The sequence below is a fragment of the Aquarana catesbeiana genome, linkage group LG10, assembly GCF_042186555.1.
Source record: "Aquarana catesbeiana isolate 2022-GZ linkage group LG10, ASM4218655v1, whole genome shotgun sequence".
Taxonomy (NCBI): Eukaryota; Metazoa; Chordata; class Amphibia; order Anura; family Ranidae; genus Aquarana; species Aquarana catesbeiana.
The window spans coordinates 132,920,551-132,939,859 of NC_133333.1; the positions used below are offsets into that span (position 1 = coordinate 132,920,551).

At 41.0% G+C, this 19,309-nt stretch overlaps 1 protein-coding gene across 3 annotated transcripts in view; it reads left to right on the forward strand.

Annotated features, from left to right (window-relative positions):
* The window catches only part of LOC141110905 (myocardin-like), an 85,070-nt gene that overhangs the window by 50,558 nt on the left and 15,203 nt on the right, over nucleotides 1-19,309 (forward strand). For 2 of the 3 annotated variants that reach the window (XM_073602680.1, XM_073602683.1), the window contains exons 2-9: nucleotides 5,486-5,551; nucleotides 7,210-7,268; nucleotides 7,445-7,520; nucleotides 10,814-10,963; nucleotides 11,913-12,067; nucleotides 15,687-15,812; nucleotides 18,101-18,354; nucleotides 18,469-18,637. In XM_073602680.1, coding sequence (XP_073458781.1) covers nucleotides 5,486-5,551; nucleotides 7,210-7,268; nucleotides 7,445-7,520; nucleotides 10,814-10,963; nucleotides 11,913-12,067; nucleotides 15,687-15,812; nucleotides 18,101-18,354; nucleotides 18,469-18,637 — 1,055 coding nt within the window. The remainder of the gene's footprint in view (nucleotides 1-5,485; nucleotides 5,552-7,209; nucleotides 7,269-7,444; nucleotides 7,521-10,813; nucleotides 10,964-11,912; nucleotides 12,068-15,686; nucleotides 15,813-18,100; nucleotides 18,355-18,468; nucleotides 18,638-19,309) is intronic. The other variant, XM_073602682.1, reaches the window with a different exon arrangement.

Consider the following 19,309-nt stretch of genomic DNA (forward strand, 5'->3'; position numbering starts at 1 on the left):
TTTTATCAATGCAGTAAGACTTGTGTTTGGCAGCTTAAACGCAGGTTCGTGCTTAGGTTTCTGTTGCGCGTCTGTTCACCGGTTCAGGTTACAATTTTTGCCGCCCCGAACCATTAAGAGCCCGTCACACTCATTTGTCATGTGAATTCCCGCATCCAATTTGCACATATGTGAACCCAGCCTGAATGACTCCACGTGTGTTTAAGGCTGGGTTCACACTATGTGCGGCGTGGAGCACAGCAGGGGGTCCAGTGCTACCCGTTCACCGTTTCAGGTCCGAATTAGGTCAGAATTTTTGCCTGAATTTGGACCTGAAACGGAGCCAAAGACGCACAGGTCCCTTCTGTGTGCTCTGTGGCTGCCCGGAGATATGTGAACTGGCTCCATTGAGAGCCGGGCACACTCTCCTAGCATGCAAATTGGATGTGGGGAAACCCGCATCCAATTCACATCAGTGTGAACCCAGCCAGCATAAAGTTAGGGTTAAAATAGAAAAAAAACTCAGACATCCTTTTACATTTAGGCCAGCTGGGCTGCTTCCTCCTAGGAAAATATTCATGTTTAACAGGACTTTAAAGCTTAAAACCAAACAAATTTAAAAATTTTTGTTTGATTTTAAATATAGAGAAAGGAGAAAAATTTGATTTCCCGACAGGGTTATTTTGCCTCCAAAAAACAAGTTATTCTCAGTACAGTCAGGCAAGAAAATAAGGAACCACACTGCCTTTGTGGAGTATTCCTTCATTTCCGGTCCTAGTAATATGATCCATCCTAACACACAGGGTGTCACCCAGAAAGGAAGTGTAGATACGTTACTGTTAATGTACATTAATGTTCACTAAAAGACTGCATTCACACTGAGGCGCTTTACAGGCGCTAAAGTGCTAGCACCTGTAATACACCTGCATAGCACCTGTAAAGAGCCTCTCACTCCAGTATGAGAGCCCGAGAGCTTTCACACTGGAGTGGTGCGCTTGCAGGACGGTAAAAAAAGTCCTGCAAGCAGCATCTTTGCAGCACTGTAGGAGCGGTGTACACACCGCTCCTAAAGCGCCCCTGCCCATTGAAATCAATAGGCAGCGCCGCCAAACAGCCAGCAAAGCGCTGCTTTGAGGGTGGTTTTAACCCCTTTTCGGCTGTTAGTGGGGGGTTAAAAGTGCCCCTCTAGCGGCCGAATAGTGCCGCTAAAACTTTTTAACGCCGCTTTACCGCCGACGCCCCAACGCCCCAGTGTGACAGTAGCCTTAGAAATGAATGTACAGTGCCTTGAAAAAGTATTCATACCTCTTTAAATTTTCCACATGTTGTCATGTTACAACCAAAAACGTAAATGTATTTTATTGGGATTTTATGTGTAGACCAACACAAAGTGGCACATAATTGTGAAGTGGAAGGAAAATGATAAATGGTTTTAAAATTTTTTTACAAATAAATATGTGAAAAGTGTGGCGTGCATTTGTATTCAGCCCCCTGAGTCAATACTTTGTATTTGGCTTTTGCTACAATTACAGCTGCAAGTCTTTTTAGGGATGTCTCTACCAGCTTTGCACATCTAGAGAGTGACATCTTTGCCCATTCTTTCATTGCAAAATCACTCAAGCTCTGTCAGGTTGGATGGAGAGTGTCTGTGAACAGCAATTTTCAAATCTTGCCACAGATTCTCAATTGGATTTAGGTCTGGACTTTGACTGGCCCATTCTCACACATGAATATGCTTTGATCTAAACCATTCCATTATAGCTCTGGCTGTATGTTTAGGGTCATTGTCCTACTGGAAGGTGAACCTCAGCCCCAATCTCAAGTCTTTTGCTGACTAACAGATTTTCTTTTAAGATTTCCCTGTATTTGGCTCCATCCATCTTCCCATCAACTCTGTCCCTGCTGAAGAAAAGCATCCACACAACATGATGCTGTCACCACCATGTTTCACGGTGGGGATGGTGTGTTCAGGGTGATGTGCAGTGTTAGCTTTTGTCACACATAGCGTTTTGCTTTTAGGCCAAAAAGTTCAATTTTGGTCTCACCTAACAAAATCACCTTCTTCCACATGTTTGCTGTGTCCCCCACATGGCTTCTCACAAACTGCAAACTGGACTTCTCTTGGCTTTCTTTCAACAATGGCTTTCTTCTTGCCACTCTTTCATAAAGGCCAGATTTGTGGATTGAACAACTAATAGTTGTCCTGTGGACAGATTCTCCCACCTGAGCTGTGGATCTCTGCAGCTCTTCCAGAGTTACCATGGGCCTCTTGGCTGCTTCTCTGAATAATGCTCTCCTTGCCCGGACTGTTGGTTTATGTGGACAGCCATGTTTTGGTAGGTTTGCAGATGTGCCATACTCTTTCCATTTTTGGATGATGGATTGAACATTGCTCAGTGAGATGTTCAAAGCTTGGGATGTTTTTTTTATAACCTAACCCTGCTTTAAACTTTTCCACAACTTTATCCCTGACCTATCTGGTGTATTCTTTGGCCTTCATTATGCTGTTTGTTCACTAAGGTTCTCTAACAAACCTCTGAGGGCTTCACAGAACTGCTGTATTTATACTAAGATTAACCATTACACACAAGTGGACTCTATTTACTAATAAGGTAACTTCTGAAGGCAATTGATTCTGCTAGATTTTAGTTAGGGGTATCAGAGTAAAGGGGGCTGAATACATAGGCACGCCACACCTTTCAGATATTTATTTGTAAAAAAAAATTGAAAACCATTTATAATTTTCCTTCCACTTCATAATTATGTGCCACTTTGTGTTGGTGTGTCACATAAAATCCCAATAAAATACATTTACATTTTTGGTTGTAACATGACAAAATGTGGAAAATGTCAAGAGGTATGAATACTTTTTCAAGGCACTGTATGTAAGCCTTAACAATGAACTTCTATTATTTGATAACTTTTGGTCTGTTAAATATAGTGTATCATTGAAACCATTGTGTTATATCTATTTGATAAGTACAAAGATATATCTCTCGATTCAGTCAAAAATCCAGTGAGCTTTTTACATACTTTGCATACTGCAGTGTTATATCAAGTGCTTTTATTGACCTACCCAGTTCATCTGTGAGTGCTACTCCCCCCCCCCCCCCCTCAATGTTATGGAGATGAGGAGAGGGGAAGGTGCTCTGCAGTCCAAATCTGGATGAACAGCTTAATGTAACAATCTGTATATTCAGTGTAGTGAGAAAGTGTTGTCACCCTAGAACAGGGAGTGTGTTACTGCCAGGACTACCAGGTAAGAATAGAGGAAAAATAAAAATAAATAATGCAGAAGATATAAGGACCCAATATGTATTATATGCCATTTTTGAATTTTGATACACTTATGTGAGTACATGACGTGGGAAATTTTACATCGTCCACAAAAGAAAGTTCTTGGTTAAAAATGATGAATTTCACTAATGCATATTATCACAGGTGAGAGGGAATTTGCACCATGCGGGATTTTTGGAAATTGCAAATCCTAAGTGGCTACTTAAGACCACAATAAAGTTTAATAAAATGGTATTGAAGTCTGAGTTCAGGGCCAGAATATTATTATTCTCAGCCACCCATGGCCCATCTCCCTCAACATACCAGAAATGTCTGTTGACTAAATTCTAGTTTCTTGGTTGATAAACACCCCAATTTCATATCAAGCTTCAAGAAGTTACAGCATTACAATCTGCAGTTTAGCTTGGAGTATTTTAGGGTAAAATGGGACACAGAAGTTCTACAGAGAATTGTGACTTCAATATCTTTACATAGTCATTGAATATGCTAAGAGGCATAACTAGAAACTTCAGGGCCACGGTGCAAGGAATCATGAAGGCCCCCCTCCCCCCGGAATGATTTTGATATTTATTTTGGGGGTGTTGTGGGGGGTGGCAGCGAGGGTGTTGAGTGAGGGTGGCAGTAGTAGTGAGGGGGGTGTGACAGCGGTGGTGTTGAGGGGGTGGCAGCGGTGGTGCTGAGGGGGGTGGCAGCGGGTGTGTTGAGGGGGGGTGTCAGCAGTGGTGTTGAGGGGGGTGGCAGTGGTGTTGTTGAGGGAGGGGGCGGCATGTCAGCAGTGGTGTTGAGGGGGGGGGCAGTGGTGGTGTTGAGGGAGGGGGTGGCAGCGGTGGTGTTGAGGGGGGATGCATCAGTGGCAGGCAGCAGTGGTGCCATCCTCTCCCACCTTTGCCTCTTGTTGATTCCATCCCATCCGCTGAGGGGTGAGAAGGCAGAGCTGAGACTGTGGACCACCCCGCCTATCCAGAGAGAATGTATGGAAGTGGGGACGAACACTGAAAAAGAAAGTCAGCTGACCAGCTGACACCAATCGAGTTAAGGGGGAGGAGCTCTCTTCTCTGCGACTGTGACAAATTGCCAGTGCAATCGATCCCAATCTCCACCTCTGCTTCTTACTGATCCGATCCCCCCACCACCACCGCAGATCTCATCCCTGTCCCCCCCCCTCCATCACCTCTGTTGTAAAGCAAAGGTGATGGAGGGGGGGCAGGGATAGGAGCATTTCCCCATTCTTCCTCTCCATGAGACGATCACGCGTATCGAGTCCGCAGGACCCGTGATCACACTCACGGAGCTCGCGGCGGGCGCGTGCGCCCCCAATGTTAAAGGGCAACGTACAGGTACATTATTATGCCTGTCCATGCTATTCTGCTGACGTATATCGGCGTGAGCCGGTCGGCAGGTGGTTAAAGCATCCTGTAACACCACCTCCCACCATTAGAAAGAAGAGATGCATTTGTCACATGACAGAACTTTTGAACCTTGTTACATAATGTAAGAAAGGTAATTTCTGAAACTAACCAAAAAGCAGTTATGGTGCCTGCATAGTTAGAACCGTATTAGAAAGGGTCTATACCATAGTATGTTCACATCTACTTTAAGTCTAGGAGTAGAGGAATAAGGTTTAATACTTGCTTTATTCCATACTCTATCGGGCTTCCTCCACACTGTGTGACTGTTGGTCACATGCTGATGTAATCAAATACAATGCAGGACCAATAGTACTGCATGGTACATGAGGACGGCAAGGGCCAACCCACAACCTGGAGCATCAGAGAGAAGAGGAGAGCCTTATTCCTCTACAACTAGACTTAATGAGCATTTAACCCTTTGCAGTGTGGGGTTCAGTAACAATCCTGAAGTCCAGTTTTAAGAGTATTTGTGGAAATATGCTTTCTTGGATTTTCATTTTTTAAATATATATATATAAACACTATGTCACAAAGCTTGTATACTGATTATTTAATGTATCACATAGTGCATCCTGTATAAATGTATCATTATGTTATGAAAACTTTTTGTATCCTTGTATCCACCTCCCTTCTCTATTCGTACACATATTAAAAATAATCTTGCACTTTTTATGGCTATAACATTAGTAAAATGAATGTGTTAGAGATTGCATAAAACAAAAATACTAAACCTGTTACCAGTTACCAGACTTTGCTTTAATTAAAAAAAAATAATTTCACTCTTCTCTGCTTTCCTCTAGTCCTTCAACTGAGAATGCAGCATCGGCGCTCACAAGAGCAAATGTCTGAACGAAACCTGATCCCACGTAAGTTGTTAGTGACAAACGAATTCGTAGAACTGTACATACCACACATGCTTTCCCTCGGCAAAATATCCACAAATATGTTGAGAACACAATAAAATGTAAGTCAGAGAACAAAAAAAACAGATGCAGTATATCCCAGCAATGCATGCACATTTCCTCATGTTTTATCTGGCTAAGTGCAGAAACATATATGTTGGTTGGCCAGAAATGCACTCTACTCCTAATTTCCTATGGGGAGCTGACATCACACAGCATTTTTTGTGGACTAAGTGGTGTCAGCCCTGCCCCTTTTTCTTTGGCCAAACTACTCAGACTCTCCTTCTTTCTTATCTCCACAACATAAAGGCTAATGATTCTGTAGTTGTATGATAATGGACAGCAGGTCTGTTTACTCTCTTTGAGATAACACAGGAAGAAAGCACTGAATACAGGACCGCTCAGAATTACTGAAATAATCAACAAGTATTTTTTCAGCTTATACAAATATAACAATTCACTTAAAGTGATTGTAAAATGAACACCTCTTAAAACGACTGATTCAGTTTAAAATAGAAATGGAAGGCAACACATTTTTGTACAGATATAAAAAAAAAAAGATAAATACTTCGTAGTCTCAGCAACATCAACATCAGGAGCATTTCCTCACACATGCCCATAATGGAAACCACAGTGAAAAAATAAGACCGCTATCTACAAGCACGCTGTATACACAAGCCCTTAATATTCTTTTTTTAAAGCTTTGTTTGCTTTATTTTCTTCCGGTAATCCTGCCAATCACACACTTCCTGTCCTTGGGTGGCTTTGTCACTCCACTGCATCTATGGAGCTGCTCTCCTGATATTGACTACAAACATATCCTTTCCCCTTCATCTCCAATACATAGGTGACAGGGCAATTGGTTATTTACAGAAGTTGGGAAGGAAGATAATGATAATGACACTGCATTTCTGGCAAGATCAACAGTTTTTTTTTTTTTTTTTTTTTGATGGACTTGTGTCTTTTTTCAACCTGACTAACTATGTAACTATTTTCTGTACTTGCTGAAAATGTTTTTTTAGCTTAAAAATTTTAACTAATACAGCCAACACATCTAAAGACTGTAAGGTGGAATCATTTTTTTTTCTTGGGTTTAGTTATACTTTAGCCCTTTGAAAGAAAAATCATGTTTCATAAAATCCCTGACTGCTGTTAGGACAGGTCACTGAGATTAAATTGCTCCTGTTGGATCCAGAAACCATTCATTCAACTACTGACACATAATCACACACATAGGTTGGACTTGATGGACTTGTGTCTTTTTTCAACCTCACCTACTATGTAACTATGTAACTATGTAACTGCAGAATCCAGTAACAGAACCCATTTACCTGTCTGCACTGTTACTGATTTATCACCTCATAAACTATTATTGAATACGACTAATTGTACACAGAGATTACCATTAAGTAACTTAGTGATTTTCTTTTCATCATTAAAATGATGTCATAATTGGTATACTGTTACTAAGTTGTATTAAAACAGCAAATGTAATTTACCAATTTGTAAGCTGTAAGTTTTCACATTTAGTTAAACTTTACTTCATCCCATTAAACAGCATACATTTCAAAATCATTGGTAGACACAAGATCTAATGCACACTTTCTATATTAAACTTCTAGCTGGAAATAAGCCACAAACAACTTTCCCAGAACAGAATGGCAACTTGGGACAAACAAAAGTAAGTACATATCTTGTATAATCTTAAAATCCAATTCTGTAGAAGTATTATTTGAGTGTAACTTTCAAAGACTTTTAGATTCTTCAGTGTTAGCACAGGATGCATGGTAAAACAATTTTCAAATAAAATAGTTTGTGTGAGACTTTCCCTAGAATCCTGGCTTATCTCCTCCACAGACAGAAGATTTCATGAAGTGCAGGGCTCAGAACAAGCTCCACAAAGTGGCTGCAGTGAAGATGCCTTTTCCTGAAGGTTGGAATTGTTTTTATCCCTTTTGGGAGGTGGGTTTGTAATGTTATGCTTTTCTAAGAACTCCACCAAATGGTTATTTAAGTAGGAAGGTAAGGCGTGTATGGGGGTTACTAGACTAAAACGGAAAAATTGGTTTAATTTTGGATTCCTACTTTAAGTGAAACAATAAAAATTAAAAATTACTTTAAATATAGTGCATGGGGGGCCCCTTAGTCTGTCTTAAAGTGGCGCATCTGTAGCATTATAGAACATGCTGCAGCAAAAATTAAATGTAAAAAAAAACAAAACAAAAAAAACGAGTCAAATCACATTTAAATTGACTCGTGGTTGCAATTGCTGGCCTGGCTATTAAAAAAAAAGAAAGAAAAAGGAACGTGGGGTTCCCCCCTAGTCCATACCAGGCTACAGCAAATTTTTTTTTAAAAACGGCGCAGTTCCCCCCCAAAATCCATACCAGACCCTTATCTGAGCATGCAGCCTGGCAGGCCAGGAAAGGGTCATACCAGACCACATGCCCTGAACATGGGGGAGTGGGTGCTTTGGGGCAGGGTGCTGCCCCCACCCCAAAGCACCTTGGATCTCTTCTTGACAACCCCCAGCAGTGGTTGTGGGGGTCTGTGGGCAGGGGGCTTATTGGAATCTGAAAGCCCCCTTTAACAAGGGAGCCCCCAGATCATGCCCTCCCCCCATGGAAATTAGTATGTGGTACATTGCATCCCTACTCCTTAAACAAAAAAGTGTCAAAAATAAAGAAAAACAGTAGTCCTTTATTTAAAAAAAAAAATAAAAAACAATGTCCCCCGAAGTAGATCCATCTCACGCCACCCACCACACCCAAAAGAAGCAGGGTCGGTGGTGTGGCGGGTGGCGTGAGATGGATCTCCATCAGGGACATGTTTTTTTTTTTTTTAATAAAGAAATTGACAAAAACTAGTTTACTGTCTTTATTCACTTTTTACACATTTTTGGTGAAGGATTAGGGGTACTATGTACCACATACTCATTCACATAGGGGGGCTGGGATCTTGGGCCCCCTTGTTAAAGGGTGCTTTCAGATTTTGATAAGCCCCCCTCCTGAAGACCCCCACAACCACAGCCCAGGGTTGTGGGGAAAAGACCCTTATCCTCATCAACATGGGGACAAGAAGCTTTGTAGTGGGTGGAGCAGAACCCCCCCACCTCAAAGCACCCCCTATGTTGAGGGCATGTGTCCTGGAATGGTTCAGAAGGGGGGGGGGGCGCTCATTCGCTGCATGCTCGGCAAAGGGCCTGGTATGGATTTTTGAGGGAGGGGCCATACCGTTTTTAGAAAAAAGTTTGGTGTGGGTCTGGTACGGATTTTGGGGGAACCCCACACTGTTTTTTTCAGAATTTTCTATTGCTGGCATTGTTTTGTTCACATTTGAGCTGTCAGTGGGGAAGCCCGCTGACAGCTAATGAGTTATCGGTTGGTAAGGACACGATGACTGTCTTCCTGGCCCGCTGCTTAACAACCAGCTATTCTTCACACAGAATTCGAATCGTTTGATCATTTTTCAACCGATTCGAATTGTAATCATTCTGAATATTTGGAATTCATTAGAAAACAAACAAAACACATTTTAACTAATTTCAACTAAATTTGTTACTATTCATTGCTTTTTCATTCTGAGCTTCGGATACATCTGAAGCTCCAAATAACAAAAAATTTGTCCGAATTTATATTCAGACTGAAAAGAATTAAACATGTCTAGGGGTTACCCGAATCAACAATGTTCTCTTGTTAAGCAACTTCTTTGCTTTGAAGTTAGAAGACATTTATAGTTTTAGATCCATAGGCTTTGGTGGCTTCAGCTGGAAAAAACATGGAGGAATACACGGAACACTAAGCACAGGATTGCTTACCCTAACATACTCATCAGACCTTTCGTCTACTAAATCCCTTTGAGTGGAGTTCTCCCTTGGAAACATTTCCTCATCAAGATAAATGAGTCCAATACATCTTTGAATTACAATTGTCACTGCATGGTATGTGTGTGTGTATATATACTGTATATATATATATATATATATATATATATATATATATATATATATACACACACATGGGGGGCGGGCGAGGGGGGAGGTGGTATCGGGCAGGAGGAAATATTATGAGCTCAGTTTTACGATAGATAGACACTATTTTTTTAATAAAGGAATTGTCCAAAACTGTGTGTGTTTTTATTACTTTTTAAAAACTTTTTTGGTGAATGGGTAGGGGTACTATGTACCTCATACTCATTCACATGGCGGGGGGGCGGGTTCTGGGACACCCACAGCCACTGGCCACAGTTGTGAGAATGAGGCACTTGTCCCCATCAACATGGGGAAAAGGTGCTCTGGGGAAGGTGGGCAGAGTCCCCTGCCCCAAAGCACCCCCCTATGTTGAGGGCATGTGGCCTGGTATGGTTCAGGGGGGGCACTTGCTCGCCCCCCTACCCTTTCCTGATCTGCCAGGCTGCATGTCCTGATAAGGGTTTGGTATGGTTTTTGGGGGGCACCCCATGCCGTTTATTTCAAATTTTAAAATCCATACCAGACCCGAGGGGCCTGGTATGGACTGGGGGGGACCCCACACTGTTTTTATTCTATTCAGCTGTCAGCGGGGAAACCCATTGACAGCTGATAACTCATCGGTTGTTAAGGATGCCGCAACTGGCTTCCCAGCCCAGCTCCTTAACAACAAGCTTATACTGCACCCTGATTGGGCAAAGTCTTGCAGCGTGCAGTGCATTGCAGGGCGTTCGATGGGGTGAACACCCACTGGACACCCTGCAAATTCTGGTGTTGGACGAACAGGCCGAACAGCCAATGTTTGGCCCGAACTCATGCTCAGGTCAAACTGTTCGCTCAACACTACACTCTATTTGTCCTGTTTACCATTATCATTAAAATAAACAATAAAACTAAACTTTGGGTTGTCCCCAAAAAAGTAATAGAGAAATATGGAAATCTTCCAATGGGGACACTAGTTCTGGTGACCTGGGGGTCCCCAAGGGATTCCCTTAATTTGCAGGGATTTCCTCTCAATTCCTGTTTGGCTATGAGACAGGAACTGAAGAGAAATCTCTGCAATGGGATACAGATGGCGAAAAAAATCTGACGGGTGTTATAACCCACCCTTGCTCTATCCAAAATTTTAAAAAACTTGTGCCTATAGTTCTACTTTAATGTGTTATGTTCTAGTAAAAAACAAACTATAATGTAACTCTTTAGTTTCAGCTGATTTATAGAAAAAGCCAAATATGATATGTCTCATGCTTGCTGTATAGATGGTCTAGTTGAATCGGATGAACTTAAGGAAAAGAAAGCTAGGCTGGCTGAAGATCTAAATGAAAAGATATTACATCGGCCAGGACCTCTGGAGCTGGTGAAGAAGAACATCCTTCCACTACCTACCAACATGAAAGATGGAATAAAGGGTGAGGTAGTGCTCATTGCATTAACCCCTGTGATTTCAGCACAGGACTTCCTGATGCAGGAGAACAATACTAAGCCATTTGGAATTAGCAGCAGTGTTGTCAGCCTACTCTGTGCACTCCTTCACTTGACCATTGGGCTGCCTATCAGATCTATCAGATGGGCAACCCAATGGTCAACTAAAAGGAGTGCACCTTGCAGGCTGACAAAGCTGCCGCTAATCGAGAAGCTGTTTGCCTACCATTGTGAGCCAGCCAGCCAGGAAGTGCAGACTCCTAAAAATAATTTGCTTAAGAAAGTTGTGTACAGTGAGGAATGAGACCAAACATAATAAAAAAGTAGATTTGGGGTTTACATACATTTCAATGTTCAATCCCTGCACTATTGCACTTTATTATGTAGTTGCAAAAAATACTTAAAGACAATGGTACTATTGTGACTGCAGCACTAAAATGCTCAAAAAAGAAAAAGTAGCAAAAAGAATAGGTTAGTTATACTGTATTCATGTTTAATGGCGTGCCGAAGGGTTACAGCCTCAATCTCGGGTTTTATTGCCTTCCATTTGTTTGTTCTGAAATCTTTCCAATCTTTTCAATAGTGACGCAGAGAAAACCAAAACCAAAAACAGATATAAGTACAGTGATGAAGGGGTAGAATATCAAATAATGTTTTTATTGCTGTTTTTTTACTCCCCCTTTTTTTTTTTTGTAGGGGTAACACATAGAAAGAAAGTGAGGGAAAATCTCAGTCACAGACAGAAATAAATGTTTACTCTTTCCCACTCTGTCCAAAACAAAAAAAAACCTAAAAAAACCTTACATTTACTATTGCATATTTTCCACTGACTGACTTGAATATAGCTTTTGATAAACATAAATGTCAGTCTCTAACTGTATATATATATTTATTTTTTTAAATTGATTTTTAATTCGCTTTTTCATTTTCTTTCAGTAGAACAGATCACAATCTCTTCTTCTGATGCCTTTTCTTTTGATGATGACATCACTAGCTCTTCCTCTTCTTCTACTTCCTCCTCTCCTCGCTTTGCACCTTCTCCTGGTCTTTCAGTTAACTTGTCCCCAACATCTACCAACACTGCATTTCAGGTATGAGGAAAGATAAGTCTTTCACTACATATAGTATAGCTGCACTAGATTGTCCACATGCTGCAGTATTTCTCACTTTGGGGAGATTATTCTGTTTTTCAGTTGTACCATGTGTTACCACTAGACTGAAATACAGCTCACATCTATGATAACTTTTACGTAGTGTCCTTTTCTCTTTCTTACTTGACCTAATAAACCACTAGTATGCTTATCATTTGGTCTCCCAGGTTCCTAAAGTATGATTACCTATGCAATAAATATTCAGTAATTGCCAGTTGGCAGATGGTCACATTCATTTGTGAAGGGACTGAGAATGTCAGTTTCCAAATGAATATCAGAAATTTCATTGCACCAATTTCCTAAAAGACTGTAAAAGCATTTCCCGAAAGTCCATATTTTAAATTCTATAGAAATCCAGGATAAAAACTGAGCCAGTTGCAATATATACACACACACACACAGTGTATACAGTATCTCACAAAAGTGAGTACACCCCTCACATTTGTGTAAATATTTTATTATATCTTTTCATGTGACAACACTGAAGAAATGACACTTTGCTACAATGTAAATTAGTGAGTGTACAGCTTGTATAACTGTGAAAATTTGCTATCTCCTCAAAATAACTCAACACACAGCCAATAATGTCTAAACCGCTGGCAACAAAAGTGAGTACACCCCTAAGTGAAAATGTCCAAAGTGTCAATATTTTGTGTGGCCACCATTATTTTCCAGCACTGCCTTAACCGTCTTGGTCATGGAGTTCACCAGAGCTTCGCAGGTTGCCACTGGAGTCCTATTTCACTCCTCCATGACGACATCACAGAGCTGGTGGATGTTAGAGACCATGTGCTCCTCCACCTTCCTTTTGAGGATGCCCCAAAGATGCTCAATAGGGTTTAGGTCTGCAGACATGCTTGGCCAGTCCATCACCTTTACCCTCAGCTTCTTTAGCAAGGCAGTGGTCTTCTTGGAGGTGTGTTTGGGGTCATTATCATGTTGGAATATTGCCCTGTGGCCCACTCTCCAAAGGGATGGGATCATGCTCTGCTTTAGTATGTCACAGTACACATTGACATTCATGGTTCCTTCAATGAACTGGAGCTCCCCAGTGCCGGCAGCACTCATGCAGCCCCAAACCATGACACTCCCACCACCATGCTTCACTGTAGGCAAGACACACTTGTCTTTGTACACCTCACTTGGTTGCCGCTACACACGCTTGACACCATCTGAACCAAATAAGTTTATCTTGGTCTTATCAGACCACAGGACATGGTTCCAGTCATCCATGTCCTTAGTCTGCTGGCTTCAGCAAACTGTTTGTGGGCTTTCTTGTGCATCATCTTAAGAACAGTTTTCTTTCTGGGACGACAGCCATGCATACCAATTTGATGCAGTGTGCGGCGTATGGTCTGAGCACTGACAGGATGACCCCTTCAACTTCTGCAGCAATGCTGGCAGCACTTATACGTCTATTTCCCAAAGACAACCTCTGTATATGATGCTGAGCACGTGCACTCAACTTCTTTTATCGACGCCTGTTCTGAGTGGAACCTGTCCTGTTAAACCACTGTATGGTCTTGGCCACAGGCTGCAGCTCAGTTTCAGGGTCTTGGCAATCTTTTTATTGCCTGGGCCATCTTTATGTAGAGCAACAATTCTTTTTTTCAGATCCTAGGAGAGTTCCTTGCCATGAGGTGCCATGTTAAACTTCCAGTGACCAGTATGAGAGAGTGAGAGCAATAACACCAAACTTAACACACCTGAGACCTTGTAACACTAACGAGTCACATGACACCGGGAAGGGGAAATGGGTAATTGGGCCTGATTTGGACATTTTCATTTAGGGATGTACTCACTTTTGTTGCCAGCGGTTTAGACATTAATGTCTGTATGTTAAGTTTTTTTAAGGGGACAGCAAATTTACACTGTTATACAAGCTGCACACTCACTACTTTACATTGTAGCAAAGTGTAATTTCCTCAGTGATGTCACATAAAATATTTACAAAAATGTGGAACCACCATGGCCGGGATCATCACTGATGGATGTATGGCCATCTTTGAAATGTTCACACCATTCAAATGTTTTACTGTAGCTGAGTGTCTCATCAATGTACTGTGCTTGAAGTCTTCTGTAGATATCTGTGGGTTTTAAACCTCTGTTTACAATAAACGTCATCACCAAACGCTGTTCCATGCATGCACTAACACTGTTGTATGCCATCTTGATTAACATTCTTTGGACTGTAATAGGGCACACTTGCCACTTACTACTGCGTGTAGTACGCCACGTGTGTATATATTATATATATAGTAAAACCTTGGTTTGAGAGTAACTTGGTATTTTGGAAGACAAGCAACATTTTTTTTAAATAAATTTTGAGTTGATATATAAGTAGAGTCATGTCACAACAGGGTATAAAAGAGAAGAGAGGAAGCCTCCATGTGTAGCAATATGGTTACATTTAATGAAGGTACAACATTTAGCAACATATTCCTACACTTAGAGGTGCCTCTCTTCTCTTTTATACTCTGTGACTCCTGCTGGATTTTGCTTCTAATCCCTTTGTGGAGGCTTGCATTTGTAGATGGACATTTTATGGTTACACAACCTATCACATTGCTATGATCTTTTTATATGGACTATAAACTGAAGGATTTATGAATAAATGGTTGTGGAACGAATCATCTCAGTCAGTCTCCATTATTTCTTATGGAGAAATTTGCTTTGATACACAAGTGCTTTGGATTATGTTTATTAAGCATGTTTCTGGAACGAATTTTGCTCGCAATCCAAGGTTTTACTATATATATAAAACTATAGGGCAGTGTGCTTGAGAAAGGTCTATGTAGTGTGAAACTGCTGCCCCAGTGTACTGCATGTCGGATCAATAAGGGTTCATTTTCACCTACACTACTCGTTGAAAAGTGATCCTTTGCACAGGCATTTAGGAGATGATACTGCTGTCTCCTGAATGCCTTGGCTTTTTTTTAACAGTTAGAGGGGAGTTTTTGAGTGAAAACACTGCACTGCAACCGCAAGCCGTGTTTGGTTTGTGGTTGCGGTGGGGCACCATCCTCTTGAATGGGTCACATGCAATGGCGGTACTGCCTGCCAAATGCGACATGAGATATAATTTTTTCTGTGCCATGAAGCAAAGCATTTGAGCTCACAACATGTGTACAGCAAGGTCTGGCTCCCTTTGCAGTTTAAGGTGGGTGGTTGGGGGGTCAGTAAAATAGTTTATTACTAAATGTTGTGCTGCAGTTCTCATGTGGATTGATTTACACACACACACATCCCAAAATACTTCTAATTTCTTTTAGGAGATTAATGCAACGTCAGTTGGATATCTGTTTTGCTGTTTAATATGTCTTTTGTGAAATTTTACAGATTGAATGGAGAAATTGAACCAATATAGTCCTGATCTTACACCTCTGGCACTTTCATCATAGCTACTACTGTTAACATTTCATTTTTTTAATTTTACAGTCATACAATTCTGTGCTTGACTCTCATAAGACCCTCAAAGATAATGACAAGCTTTGTGCCACAAGGAGCATACATTCATATCTTCAGTTTCAGACTCATGAGATTTATTATTTTCTTCTAGCTGGATCTTCCCTGTATAATTGAGGTGAACCAGCCAAGTTCAGGAACAATCACAGAGGCTGACTCATTGGCAACCAATAGGTCAAGTGTGCATCTTCCAGCACAGGCTTCACCTGGGGTTCCTAAGGTATTGTATTGTTCTGCACAACACATACTTTATGCCATATATACAGACTGTATGTGTGTGTGTGTGTGTATATATATATACATACATATACACACACACAGTTTTTTTTTTTTACATAATCAGTTTTCTGCAAGGATATAAATATCGGAACTATCGTTGCTGGCTTTTGAAGGCGTACTCTGTATCCTTCCTTTACTATATTGACTAGGGAACTCAAAACAACAATGTCCATATTTGATGTCTAATAGCTGATAATAAGTAAATGTGTCTGTCCCGGGCCATGACTCACCAAGTGGTAAATGAAGAATATGTATGACAGCCTTGTAACAAGCACCTTCCAAAACAAGTCAACCAAGGCACGTTTTTGAACCTGACAGGTTATTTTAACTGTCAATAGCAAGGTATTTGGTGCAAGTTTGTAGTCAGTTGCACCTACATCAATCAGAAAAAGGTGCAATTAGTATTCTCCTAAATTTGCACCTGTCTAATGAAAATAAAAGGAAAAGTTTCTTTGTGTTTAGTAAATAAAGCAGATGAACTTTAGATCGAAAATTTGATTTTAATTTTTAAAAGGAATTCCCAAGAATCTGATCTCTTAATTCTGTATGTATCTTCAAATGTATAGTTAGGGTCATATTTAATATCAAGCAAATGTGTGCTTGTGCCTACAGAAAGATGGATTGCAGGAGGTACTACCAACTTTCATTACATGTTTACCTTTTCCGGTCATTTCATAGAAAAGTTGGATTTGGAGGCTGCATGGACTTTAACCTCCCTGACGGTATTCCCGTGGCTCGGGGTTAAATTTCAGCACCATTAGCGGTAACCCCAAGCCACACTCGGGATTGCATTGCAGGATCCTGGAAGAGGTTACTTACCTTGTCCCCAGGATCCTGCGATGTCCCCCCGCTGTGTCCGTGGGCTCTGTCCTCCGCCCCGATGTCCTGTGTGCCGGGCTCCGTTCCCTGCGAGTGTTGCAACGCATGGGGGTGGAGCCTGGTGGCAAACTCAAAAAAGTGAAAATTCATAACACGTACAGTGTAATCTTACAGATTACATTACTGTATGAAATCATTTCACATCCCTTTTGTCCCCAGTGCTTTGTCCAATGCCCTGCATGCAGTTTTATATGCTATATACTGTTCTTTCTGCCTGGAAACTGGAGATTGTTCATAGCAACCAAAAAGTGTCCCTTTACATCAAAAGTGGTTTTAGACCAGCTAGAAAACAGTGATAGTAAATTAGAACACTTGCAGAATTGAGCGATAGTGAATCGTGGGGAAATTTATTTTATTATAATATTATTTTTTATAATTATTTATTATAATTTATGATTTTGTGTTTCGAACTCCATCATACCCGGGATATCTACTAGACTCTTGGTGGACAGATATAAGTGTGTTATTGCTAAGAATTACAGGCCTACAATATAAAAACGCCAAATATCTATGCAAAATAATTGTACCGCTTTGAGATGCAAAAATCTGAAATAATCATACTGCCAGGGAGGTTAATAGTACTTATATGAATGACAACACATAGATAATTTAAAAATATTGCTTTTTTTATTACAAAACTTGATTAACATATACAAAAAGGTTGTGCCCACACAAAGGCATTTAAACCGCTCTCTACTAAGGATGAGCTCAGGCGTGTTTGCAAACAGCATGTGCAGAGCCCGCCAGCAAGTTGGCACTGCGCTGCGCTAATCACAGTCAGCGAGACATTTCCCGATCTCTGCAGCCACGCATCGGGACAATGTCTCACTGCTTGTGATTAGTGACACGCAGTGCTTACTTCCTGGCGGGCTCTGTACGTGTAGTGTTGGCAAAAGAATGGAGACATTAAAGAGACTGCCATTATTCACATTTGCTTATGGTCCCATAGAGGTAGATTTACTAAAACTTGAGAGTGCAAAAATGTGGTGCGGCTCTGAATAGGAACCAATTAGCTTTCAGGTTTTATGGTCAAAGCTTACTTGGACAAGCTAAAGTTAAAAGCCGATTGGCTGCTATGCACAGCTGCACCAAATTCTGAATGCTCCAGTTTTAGTAAGTCAACCCCAAAGTGTCTAAAACCAGAAAGCAAGACTAGGACAGCTTGTAAGTAGTGGATTAAAGAGAAGGAAAGATTATTTTAGTTCAGCCAGCATCTGAACACTTATGGGTCGTATGTGTTGTGAAGGTATTGGATTGAGACTGGGATGTTTTAGGTCTGTATCTCCTAAAATAAATACTTTTGTTATATTGTTTTTGCAATAAACACAAAAAAAAATTTGCAATTTTCAGGTCCCAGCAAAGCCTTCTGATATGGGAAAAAGCCAAAGGCAAAAGAAGCCCAAAGATGCTAAACCAAAGGTTAAGAAGCTCAAGTATCATCAATACATTCCACCGGATCAGAAGGCTGACAGGTCTCCGGTTGCAATGGATGCTGCCTATTCTCGTTTGCTGCAACAGCAACAGATCTTCCTTCAACTACAAATCCTCAACCAGCAACAGAACCAAACTTTCTGTGTGCAGACAGTTCACCCTCTGGCTACAAGGTACCATATTGATTCAAGATTTGCAGTGAGAATATCATTAATTTAATTTTAAAAGAATTTCTTTATAGCACAATGTCCCAAATTAAGAGTATCTACCTTTTGTTTGTTTCCCAGTATTTCAGCAGATCAGGTGATTAGCTTCACAGGAGCAGCACCAGCTGGTACATCCACCATAAATATCTCTCCTCCATCTGCTGCAGCAGCCATGCCAACTGCACAGAATTCAACTGCCACCTCTCCTCTGAAACCAGAGTTTTTACCAGCAAACCTGGATGATCTAACAGTAAGTGTGATTATTTAAACTTCCCTAAAGCTTATCTGAGCCCAAAACAAAAATGTAATATACTGCAGCTTATCCGGCCTTTAGCTGTAGTGGCTGCATTTGTTTTCTTTTTCCAGATTATCCCCATTCTTCAAACTTTTTTTTGTGATTTTGCCAGGAACACACTTCCTGTTCTAAAATTAAAATGCTCACTCACCCTGCTGTATTGGGGCAACAGAAACAAGATGGGACCACAGAGCAAACCCCTCCCCAATTGTCCATAACATAGAGAGGCATGGTTCCGCAGTTTTAAAGCTAACCAAGAACAATGTAACTGACAATAATTAGACAGACAGGGAGCACAGGAAATGATCAGCCCACAGGATTTCTGGCAAGATCAACAGGTATTTTTTCATTCACACAGAACACAGTGGGGTTGATTTACTAAAACACAAGAGTGCAAAATCTGGTTCAGCTGTGCATGGTAGCCAATCAGCTTCTAACTTCAGCTCAATTAAGCTTTGATGAAAAAAAAAAAAAAAATCTGGAGGCTGATTGGTCTCTATGCACAGCTGCATCAATTTTGCACTCTCCAGTTTTAATAAATTAACCCCAGTCTGTGCGAATGAGGCCTTATATTGCTGTCTGTGATCCCCCTTAACCACTACAGCCCCGGAAGGATTTACCCCCTTC